Source organism: Equus caballus, chromosome 13 (genome assembly GCF_041296265.1).
Source record: "Equus caballus isolate H_3958 breed thoroughbred chromosome 13, TB-T2T, whole genome shotgun sequence".
NCBI classification, from domain to species: Eukaryota; Metazoa; Chordata; class Mammalia; order Perissodactyla; family Equidae; genus Equus; species Equus caballus.
Window position 1 is genome coordinate 4,363,743 of NC_091696.1, and position 10,888 is coordinate 4,374,630.

Consider the following 10,888-nt stretch of genomic DNA (forward strand, 5'->3'; position numbering starts at 1 on the left):
GGCCCTGCCAGTAAACACCGATGGGAAGGTGACACCACCATCCCCAGGGAAGATAAAAATCCCTAGAGGGGACTTCCTGAGGGGAGGCACAGAGACAGACGTACCACCCCGGAGCCAGCCCAGTGCCCTTTGGCCTTGTGGTTCTCTGCCTTTGGCCCCGGGACCTTGTGGGCAGCCTGTGGTCACGCTGGCATTCCAGGGGCCTGTCTGGCATGTGGGGAATGTCCCAGCAAAAGTGTCAGCCTTCGCAGAGGCTCAGAAAAGGGAAGTGTGCCTTGCCCGGGGTGGGGTGGGCGTCTGTAGGGAATGTCCCCTTTGCTGGAGGAGGATGAAGAGCTGGGGTCTTGAAGGGGGACGGCTGCGTCACCCTTCCTGCGGTGCGCTAGGCGTGCTGTGAAGTCAGGACCTGGGGGTATAAAGTGGCAGGCACGCTGGCCTAGAGCCGAGACCCCGGCTGCGTCCTGCGGGCTGCGCTGCCCCGCCCCGAGCTGCCACCGGGAAAAGGGCGCACTGCTCACCCCACTGCCCGTAGATCAGAACACTGTGACGTCTGCATCCCCATCCCCAGAACGGGACCGCTGGTCACTTGTCTCGGCCATTACCACGGACACCAAAGTGGGCCAGCGGGTCTGGGAGCCTGGCCACAGGGAGGGGGCCCCGTGGCCTTCAGAGCAGTGTCCTGGGAGGGCGGGAAGCCTCAGGGAACCACAGCCCCTGCTCTGGAGAGCCAGGCTGCAAGGCCCAGGCTGGGTGAGTTGGGGGCTGCAGACCCCCTCCTAGCTCCTGCCCTGCACCCCCTCCTTGGGCCAACAGGTCCTCGCGGGGGCCCCTCTCGGCTCCTCCAAGGCCCCCTCCTCCGAGCAGCCTGCGCGCAGCACCCGCATGCTCTGTGGTCCCTCTGGTCTCTGTCACAACCTCAAATCTGGCTGGTCCCTCCCTCCCCCGGGCTGGGCCTGGGGAGGGGGGCGGTTCTCCGAGGGGTCCGAGCTCTGGGTGGCTCCTCAGGCTGCGGCCCCGCGGCAGGGGGACCCCGGCCTTGGGTGGGAGGCGTCGGCGGCTGCAGAGGCGCCCCAGGCGCCGCCCCCTTCCCCGGCGGGGGCGGGGAGAGCGCGCGGGGGCGTGGCCGCGCGCTGACGTCACCCCGCCTATAAAGGCGCGGGCGCGGCGGGCCGGCTTTGTGGAGCGCAGCGGAGGGAGCGCGCGGGTCGCGGGCGCCGAGCCGAACAAAGGAGCGGGGCGCCGCCGCCACCATGCCCGCCAACGGCACGGCCGAGGCGGTGCAGATCCAGTTCGGCCTGATCAACTGCAGCAACAAGTACCTGACGGCCGAGGCGTTCGGGTTCAAGGTGAACGCGTCGGCCAGCAGCCTGAAGAAGAAGCAGATCTGGACGCTGGAGCAGCCGCCCGACGAGGCGGGCAGTGCGGCCGTGTGCCTGCGCAGCCACCTGGGCCGCTACCTGGCGGCCGACAAGGATGGCAACGTGACCTGCGAGCGCGAGACGCCCGGCGCCGACTGCCGCTTCCTGATCGTGGCGCACGACGACGGCCGCTGGTCCCTGCAGTCCGAGGCGCACCGGCGCTACTTCGGCGGCACCGAGGACCGCCTGTCGTGCTTCGCGCAGAGCGTGTCGCCGGCCGAGAAGTGGAGCGTGCACATCGCCATGCACCCGCAGGTCAACATCTACAGCCTGACCCGCAAGCGCTACGCGCACCTGAGCGCGCGGCCGGCCGATGAGATCGCCGTGGACCGCGACGTGCCCTGGGGGGTCGACTCGCTCATCACGCTGGCCTTCCAGGACCAGCGCTACAGCGTGCAGACGGCCGACCACCGCTTCCTGCGCCACGACGGGCGCCTGGTGGCGCGCCCCGAGCCCGCCACCGGCTACACGCTCGAGTTCCGCTCCGGCAAGGTGGCCTTCCGCGACTGCGAGGGCCGCTACCTGGCGCCGTCGGGGCCCAGCGGCACGCTCAAGGCCGGCAAGGCCACCAAGGTGGGCAAGGACGAGCTCTTCGCCCTGGAGCAGAGCTGCGCCCAGGTCGTGCTGCAGGCGGCCAACGAGAGGAACGTGTCCACGCGCCAGGGTGAGTGGGGACGCCGCCCCCCGCCTCTCCGACCGCCGCACAAAGCGCACCCCCACCCCCGTCCCTCCAGCCTCCCGCCCTTTCTCGCCCGCGGCGCCGCTGCCAGCCCGAGCGACGCCCGGTGCGCCCCTGCTGGGCGCGCAGGCCGTTTAGCCCGGCCGCGGGACGTGCGCTCGCCTCCCGGAGGAGGGGGCGAGGGGTGGGGCGCTGCCCATCCTTGGGCGTCGCTGCGCAACCCCCACCCGGCCTCGGGTTGAGGCTCCCCAGGCCCCCGTAAGGCATCGCCCTGTGTGCCACCCTCCGAACCCCCAGCCCAATGTAGGCTCTCCCCACGCGCGCTGATCCCTTGCATCCGGGGGCCCAGTCCTTTGGAGACGCCCCTCTCGCCGGTTTCCTCGTGCCCCTCCCCCCGCCGGCGGCCTTTAGCTCAAGGGCGGAGGCGGGGGTCGCAACAGGCGCGGGGCGCGCCCCCACCCCCTGCGACCGCATTTCGCGGCCGGGAGAGGGGAGCGTTTGATCTCCGCGGGATGCGCTTCCACCTCCCCGCTCTCCGGGCCTTTCCCCACCCCCTCTCGCTGCCGGGAGGGGTCGGCCTCTGCTGGGGGTCGGGGGGGCGCCCTGACTGTCTGCCCTTCCCCCCCTGCCCCTCCTCCCGCGCCTGCCCAGCGCTCGGGGCCGCGGCCTTTGTGAGCAGGGGGGCGGGCTCCGCGACAGGGCCCTCCCTCGCCCCCTTTGTCCTGCTCACTCTCTGCAGATGGGAAAACCAGATGCGGCGGGGCGGGGGAGGGGATGGGCTTGCTGCGGGTCCCCCCGCTGAGGACCCCCCCACTCCCCCCATCGCGCGCCGTCCCCGGTCCAGCGCCCGGGTCCGGAGCCTCCCCAGGAGGCGGCTCCCTCCTCGCGCCCCGGCCCGGGGACGGCGTGGCGCGGATGGCGGCCGGCCAGGCTCCCCGCCCAGCGCCCGCCGCGCGCCTCCAGGCCGGGCGCTGCCCTGCGCGCGTCGAGGGCGGCCGCGCGCGCCCCTGGGGACCCCAGCCCGGCTCCACTGGGAAGCCCCTGCCGTGGAGCGACCCCGCCCCGAGGCTCCCTCCGGGAACAATTGGCCGCAACTCGATGCGTCCTTGCTCCGGCCTCCTGCTGGCCTGGCCATTTCCTCCCGGCCTGCGCGCCAGAAGCGAGCCCCCCTTTTTCCCTTTTTGGTTCTCCCCCAGGCGGCTGCGCTTCCTTCTGGCGCCTGCGCCCCTGCGTTGGCGAAGGTAGTTGATTCTTGGCTGCCGCAGGCCCCGCTGGAGGACTTGCGGGGGTCTCGCTCCCCTGGATGGGAAGCTGGACCCCAGCCTCTGGAGGTGGCTGGATGGGAGCCCAGTCAGGGGCCTCCTTCCGTGGAGGAAGGCCTCTCTCCACATGGCCGTTCTCCTGCCTGGGCTCTGCGGAGGGGGGCGCAGCCCCCTGGCTGCGGGAGTGGAGGCCCCGGGTGGGGTACCGGCAATTTGGTGCCTGAGTTTGCTGGCTGAGGCGGGCGGTATCCTGTCCATCTTACAGACGGACAGGTTTAGGTCCAGAGAGGTGAAGCCATGAGCCCAAGGTCACACAGCAAATAAGCAGCATGCAGAACGGGGTCGTTTGATTCCAGAATGGGCTCTTACCTGAACCGCCTGATGCCTCCCGGTTTCCAGGGCGCAGTAGGCCTCACACAGTCCTGGGTGGGGCAGGGCTCCCCACCTGTGCCCCAAACATTGAGCCCTTAGCAAGTGGGACAGGCTGAGACCTGAGTGGTGGACAAATGGGCGTGTCCTGGGCCCTTCCCTGTTGGAGCTGGTGCTCTCCATCGGACAGGAGCAATATCCCAGAGGTGTCGAGAAAAGGCTTGGGGGTCCAGGAAATATATCAGGGCCCCAGATTAGATGGAAGGGGGTCCTTTTCTGAGGACGCTTGCGCTGACCCGAAGGATGAATGGAAGGTAGCATGCATCAGGTGTGCGGAAAGGTGTTGCAGGCACAGGGCGCAGCTTGTGCAAAGGCCCCGAGGCAGGATGGAGGAGAATGCCCATTGTGGCTGGGAAGTTGGGACTGGAGCAGCCAGCAGGATCACAGGGCCCGTGTTGGGTGCTCCTTGACTCAGGTATGCTGCATGCTTGCTGGGCTGTGTCCAGCACCTCTCCTGGGGAAGACGTGGTGGAGGCAGGTGGCTCTGTCTGTAACTGTTGGGGCCCGGAAGGCGCAGAGAGCGCCTGGGGGTGTTCTTGGCAGCCCCCAGCGAGCCTGGGCAGATGCCTCCTTCCTGGTAAAGCTTGCCGGGGCGTCAGGGTGTGATTCAGGCTCACGGCGCGGGAGGAGCTGGAAATTGGGCCCAGAGACGTGCTGGCTCATCTGTGACTTTAAAGGGAGGGGGAGCTGGGGGAGGGGGCTCCGGGGGCGGAGATCGGGGCTCCATTGACCTCGGGTCTTGGGGTCCCCATCTCGTTCTTACGTTAGCTGACCCCGAATCTTGCCGGTGGGATGGAGGATGACCGCAGGACCCCCAGCCAGCATGGGGGGCGGGGGGCGTGTCTGCAGGGGCCATTTTGGACGGGCCTGCGTGGCAGCGAGGCGGCGGCCGAGCTTCCGGCACATGTTGGGAAACGCCAGCGGGGAAGGAGGAGGGTCAGTGCTGAGGCGGCTGCGGGGTGTGAATCATCCCCGCGCGCCTGCACACGCCGGGCCCCCGTGGGGGTGGGGCGCTCCCTGCTGAAGCTGCAGCCTGCTCTCCTGCCTCAGTTTCCCCATCTGTGAAGGGCTGCCTTGGGCAGGTTCTCTCAGCCAGGCTTTATCTCTGGGAGGAGGTCTTCCGTCACAGGCACCGTTAGAGACAGGGTCGGCCCCCCACCCCCACCCCGTGAGTGGGGTCCTGCTGCTTAAGAGCTGATGTGACCAGGCAGGTGGCTCACATCCGGTGCAGGTGTTGGGGAGCAGTGCAGCTGTGAGGACCTCGCGGGGTGAGGATGCGGGTTGGGCAGGGCCTGCCGGCATTTCTCACTTGGACCCGTGGCCTCCTTGCCTCTGTCCAGCTGTGCCCTGGGGATCCCGTGCTCAGGAAGTGCTCTGTCCCAGCAGCTCAAAGGCGACGGGTGGCTGGCTGAGGAAGGCCTGGTCGAGTTGGGCTTTGCAGGATGTGTAGGAGTTCTCCCGGCGAGGCAGGGCATTTCAGGCCCCGGGATTGGCTTGTGCGGGATTCGAAGCCGTCAGGAAGTGGCAAGAGCTGACTGGAAAAATGGGGGGGGACGACACAGATGCTTCCAGGCTCCCCTCTAAACTGAGTGGGGGTGGTGGGGACTCCCTCTTTCGAACAAACCAGGGGGACTTGAGAACTGCTGAGGACGGAGTGGGTGGGGACCCGGGAAGGGGGTTAGACGGGGAGGCGTGAGAATGTTTGAGACTGGAGACGGGAAAGCTATGGTGGAGGGGGCCAGGCGGGGGCCCAGGGGGCTCACTAGGACTCCCCGGAGGGAAGTGGGAGATGCGCCCGTGGGCTCCGTTGAGCCCCCACATGTTCTGTGACTCAGGTTTTCTGTGCTGCTGTTCATGAAAGGAAAGATCCTGAAAAAACCGCGTTCCCATAGCAACCCAGCTCTGATTGGAGGCTCCAGGGCCAAGAGGGGCCCTTCCCGTGTAGGAAGGGCCCTGGAGCCGGGAGGGGTCACGCTGGATGGTGGCGGGGGTCTCCTCCCCCACCCCCTACCCCTGCCTGTTGGGGTCAGAAGATCTGGTGTCTCCTTGGCACCAGGCTCCTAAATCCTTCCAAATCTCCTGGCAGAATGGAGAGACCGGGCCCTTTGGACAGGCAGAGAGGGAAACTGAGGCTGAGGGAGGAGAAGACGCTCGCCCAAGGGTGCCTGGCCCCACTCTAGGAATCCCACTGGCCGGCCTCGGCCTTGTCATCAAAGCGCTTCCAGGACTGGACACAACCAGGCTCACGAGGTCTGAGGAAGTGAGCAGATGGTGGCAGTGGTGTGGCCCCGGGCATGTAATGACCATGGCGGTGGGGGCCGGGGGGGGGGTCCTGCCTTTGTTCCTCTGCGGGAAGAGGATGTTAGTGACGGTGCCGTGGGGCTGCTGCCGGGAGGATTGTCCACATCCGCACGGAGCCCAGGGCACCGTGACCCCGGTGTCATGGAGGAGCTTCCTGCGTTTGTTGTCAGCCAAGCTGGGAAGCACCTTGTTTGTCTGCAAGGCTGCATTGAGACGGGCTCTCTGAACCCCAGGATGAGGCTGTCCTACAGATTTGACTTCCGTTCCGGGTCTGCTTTGCCCCCCTTTCTGGGAGCCCCTCTGTCTCTGCTGCTGGGGTGCGCCCAGAGGGGCTGTTCCTCTTGTCTGCCCCCTTCCTTCCCATCAGCGGGCTGGCCACACAGTGGGCAGGTGGCGCCCTATGGCCAGCAGGCTGGGGCCCTCAGGGCCGGTTTCTGCAGAGCGGAGGTGGGATGTGGGGGTGGCAGGACTTCGGTCTGCTGGGCAAGGTCTGAGCAAGGAGGGACCCCAGCTGCAAGTGTTGCTGCCGGCCACGGCCTTAGGTGGGTCCCCTTCCAGGTGATGGCTCGGGTGCCCTGCAGGCCCAGCCCCTGTTGACTCCTGTCCACACCCGGTGCTTTACTGGGGCATGATGGTGGATCCAGCTCAACCCCTGGGTCCCGGGCGGTCAGCAGATCCCCGACATCGGGGTGAGGGGCCTGGTGGGCTTGGAGGGTTGAGCCGGGGGGTTCCGTGAGGGTCTGGTTCAGGGCCCTGGGCGACCCAGAGAGGCCACGTCTGCCAGTCCACAGAGAGGAGGAAAAGGCAGAGGTGGGAGGGCGTGGCAGGAGGCTTGAGTCTGCCCACCTCCCCTCCTGAGAGCCACCGGGACCCCTTACTTCCTTTCTGGGTGACGTTGACCAAGGACACGTCGCTGTTCTGTCTCAGTCTCTCTTCTTGTAAAGTGGGGGTGAAGGTGGGCCCCGTGGCCCTGACGTGGACATGTCATGGGTTACGACGGGGTTGGCACCATCCAGCTCTCGAGTGGGTGGATCTAAGCCTGGGCCCTGGAGGAGGGCCCGGGGGGCAGCCCAGACCCCAGCTCCCGCCTGCCAGCCTCCACCTCCTCATCTGAAGGGACGCCCATCACCCGCCACTGTGGCCCCGGCTTCATAAAGGCCTCGAGGCCCGAACAGTGACCCACCCACTGTTCCAGACAGGCCCGAGCCCTGGCAGTCACCCCGGGGTGCCGGGGAACGTGGGTCTCTTGGAACCAAAGATCCCCCTTTAGCTGGAGGAGTCCACACAGGTGTCCAAACGATGTGGCCGCAGAGGCTGTGGACTGTGCTGCAGAGTGTGGGCGTGGGCCAGGGGACCAGCCCCGTCCCATCAGATGATGCAGGGGAGAGATGCTGGGCCGGTCGCCAGCCTGCACGCGCTCAGGGCCAAAGGACACTGCATGAAGGCGGGAGGGCGGTCTGGGTGTGGTGGGCCTGGGCGGGGGGGGGGGGGGGGGGGGAGGGGGGCACACCTGACTTCTTTTTTGTGCTTTTGTGAGTTTTCCCTAATTCCTGAGAGGAGCGCGTGCTGTTCTCTTTTCACTTGACACACGTACAGAAGCGGGCAGGGTACCAGGAGCCCATATGCCGACCCCCCCCAGGTGCCATATCCTGCCACACCAGCCCCATCTGCCCCGTGATTCATCGTTTTTTGGTTATATTTGAAGCAAACCCCTGACCTCAGGGTGTTTCATCTCAAAACATTTCCGTCTGCATCTCTGAAAAATGAGGCCATTTTCTTACATCACCACAATGTGACGGAGAGTAATTAAGCCTTGATACCTGTCCTGGGCCGCGTTAAGATTCTTCCGGTTGGTTCCTGAACGTCTTTTGCTGTGGGTTTGTTGGAAGGTATTGCTCCTAGGATCCGAGAGAGAGATGTGAAGACGGGGGTCGCGGCCGTGGTGCCTGCCTCCTGTGCCCGGGGGTCCTGGCTTCTGCCGTCTGATGTGGGGCCGAGGGGGGTTGGCTGGAATGGGGTGGGGGCGTGGGGTCCCCGTGCCAGCTGGAGGCTCTCCCCGCAGGGATGGACCTGTCGGCCAATCAGGACGAAGAGACCGACCAGGAGACCTTCCAGCTGGAGATCGACCGCGACACCAAAAAGTGCGCCTTCCGCACCCACACGGGCAAGTACTGGACGCTGACGGCCACCGGGGGCGTGCAGTCCACCGCTTCCACCAAGTGAGTGTCGAGGCCGGCCCTTCCTGTGGGACCCTGGCCTGGGGGCCTGGCTGGTCCCATCTAACCCCATCCCACTACCCTCAGGAACGCCAGCTGCTACTTTGACATCGAGTGGCGTGACCGGCGGATCACGCTGCGTGCCTCCAATGGCAAGTTCGTGACGGCCAAGAAGAATGGGCAGCTGGCCGCGTCGGTGGAAACAGCAGGTACCCCCCCGTGGGTGCACCCTGAGTCCCGGTTCTCCGGAGCGTCCACCCACAGGTCACTCCGCTGAGGCCCACCTGGTGCTGGGCGTTCCCCCCTAAACCGGCCCTGCCCAGCCTCACCCTAGGGCTGGTGTGCTGTGTGACTGCAGGCTCCTGCTCTCCCTCTCTGGGTCACCCTGGGCATCCCAGCCCCAGCCCCAGCCCCATGAGGCTTACTGCTTCTGCCCCTCCCGGGACAGGGGACTCCGAGCTCTTCCTCATGAAGCTGATCAACCGCCCCATCATTGTGCTCCGCGGGGAGCACGGCTTCATCGGCTGCCGCAAGGTCACGGGCACCCTGGATGCCAATCGCTCCAGCTACGATGTCTTCCAGCTGGAGTTCAACGACGGCGCCTACAACATCAGAGGCAGGTTCCCCCTCGAGGGTGGCTGCCGCGTGGGGCCTGGGGATCGGTGTTGGGGCACAGAGAGGGAACCGCCCGCCCCTCTCAGTCTGGCCACCTGTGACTTGACCTGGGCCATTCCAGTCCCCCTTGGGACAGCCGTCCTGTGGCCGTCCAGGCTCTGGGCTGGGGGCAGCCCCTGCCCCTCTTGTCTGGAAGTGAGGGAGATTTCCCTGCCCACCACAGACAGAGCCAGAGAAGGGGCACGGGGAGGCGGGCAGAGAGGGAGATGGGACTCGAGAAGGGGTCGGCAGGGGAGGCGTCACACACCTGAGATGCGACACCAAGGACTGGGGGTGGGGACCCATCCAGCATGGACAGGAGGCCCGGGTGGGTGGAACGGACCCCTTCCCCGGTCTGGAGCCCTGATGGCTGGGTGGGGAGCGGGGCCGGGCCGGGCTGTGACGGACTGTCGCCCCCCAGACTCCACGGGCAAGTACTGGATGGTTGGCAGCGACTCTTCTGTCACCAGCAGCAGCGACACCCCCGTAGACTTCTTCTTCGAGTTCTGCGACTACAACAAGGTGGCCATCAAGGTGGGCGGGCGCTACCTAAAGGGGGACCACGCGGGGGTCCTGAAGGCCTGCGCCGAGGCCGTGGAGCCCGCCACGCTGTGGGAGTACTAGGCCCGCTGCCCACCCGGCCGCCCGGCCCCGCTCGCTCCCTGCCAGGTGGGCTCCCCGGGCGGCCGGGCGGGGTGGCCTGGGCCTCCGAGGGACCCCAGCTCCCTCTGTCCTCTCTTCTCTGCTGTGGGCGAGGCTGGCACCTCTTCTGACCTCAGACAGCTCTGAGCCTTATTTCCCCCGAGTGGCCGAGGAGAAGCGGGGGGCCATGAGGCCTCCCCGAGCCCCTGGGCGAGGCGGGGTGTGTAACTGGAATCCCCCTGCCCCCTCCCGAGAGGCCCCCCCAACCCAGGAGCTGGGCACACGCCCTGGCCCACGGCCGCAGGGAAGCCACACAGGGTGGCCGGGACCTGGAGCATGCCCGTCGCTGCCCTATCCCCACATGGCCCACGTGGTCCGGGGCCCTGCCTCTCTCTCCTTCACCCTGGCCTGACTGGAAGCAGAAAATGACCAAATCAGTATTTTTTCTTAGTGGAACATTACAGCTGAAGGCGCCCCTGGCAAGCCTGGGTGTAGCCCAGTGTGGTCTTCAAGGGGGCTTGTCGGGGGTCTCCAGATGGCATCTCTGGGCCTCGGTGCCCCCTCTACCCAATAGGGGTGCGGCAGGTGGGTGCCTCCCTGAATCGAGAACCTGCCCCCACCTCCCCAGGGAGCCCCCGTCCCTCTGCCCACCCCGGTCCCAGGCCTGTGTGCCCCCTGGTGGTGCTGGGCCCCCCGCCGCCTCAGCCGGAGCCCCCGGTGTGATCGGTGCTCCTCGTCTGACTGGACTTCTCTGACTGGACTCCTGGGGTGGGATGAAGCCGGGCCTCACCCTCTGGGCCCCCCCCGGGCCCCCAGTCCTGCCCCCGCCAGCTCCTCCTCCTCCCCGCCACCGCCAGGCCGTCTCTGCCATGCATCTCACTCTGGGTGTCCTGGTCTTTTATTTTTTGTAAGTGTCATTTGTATAACTCTAAACGCCCATGATAGTAGCTTCAGACTGGAAAGAGCAAAATAAAATAACGCAAGTCTGCAGCCCGAGGCGGCCTGTGTGTGTCTGGGGGACGAAGGCGGGCGTGGAGGGTGGGCCCGAGGCTCCAATGGGTGGTCTCAGCAGCCTGGACACCTCCAGGAGGAAGGAGGGCCTACAAGGCGGTGGAGCCCCCGGTGTCCCAGGCACGTAGTGGGAGCTCCGTGGTGTGGAGGTGGCTGATTTTGTGGTCCCTCGATGTCGCGCCTCCACTGTCAGTGAGGCCTCGAGCTGGGGCGCCCTTGGGCGGCCTGGGTACCACCCACCTGCATGATTAGCGGGTAGAGATTGAGGCAGCAGAA

The 10,888-nt window shown here is 66.6% G+C and overlaps 1 protein-coding gene across 1 annotated transcript; it reads left to right on the top strand.

Annotated features, from left to right (window-relative positions):
- Positions 1–602: 602 nt before the first annotated feature.
- On the top strand, positions 603–10,591 carry FSCN1 (fascin actin-bundling protein 1). Its single transcript, XM_023655204.2, has 6 exons — positions 603–750; positions 1,154–2,082; positions 8,152–8,308; positions 8,393–8,514; positions 8,754–8,921; positions 9,381–10,591. The coding sequence occupies exons 2-6, from the start codon at positions 1,251–1,253 to the stop codon at positions 9,581–9,583; spliced, it is 1,482 nt and encodes a 493-aa protein (XP_023510972.1). The 5' UTR covers positions 603–750; positions 1,154–1,250; the 3' UTR covers positions 9,584–10,591.
- Positions 10,592–10,888: the final 297 nt, after the last annotated feature.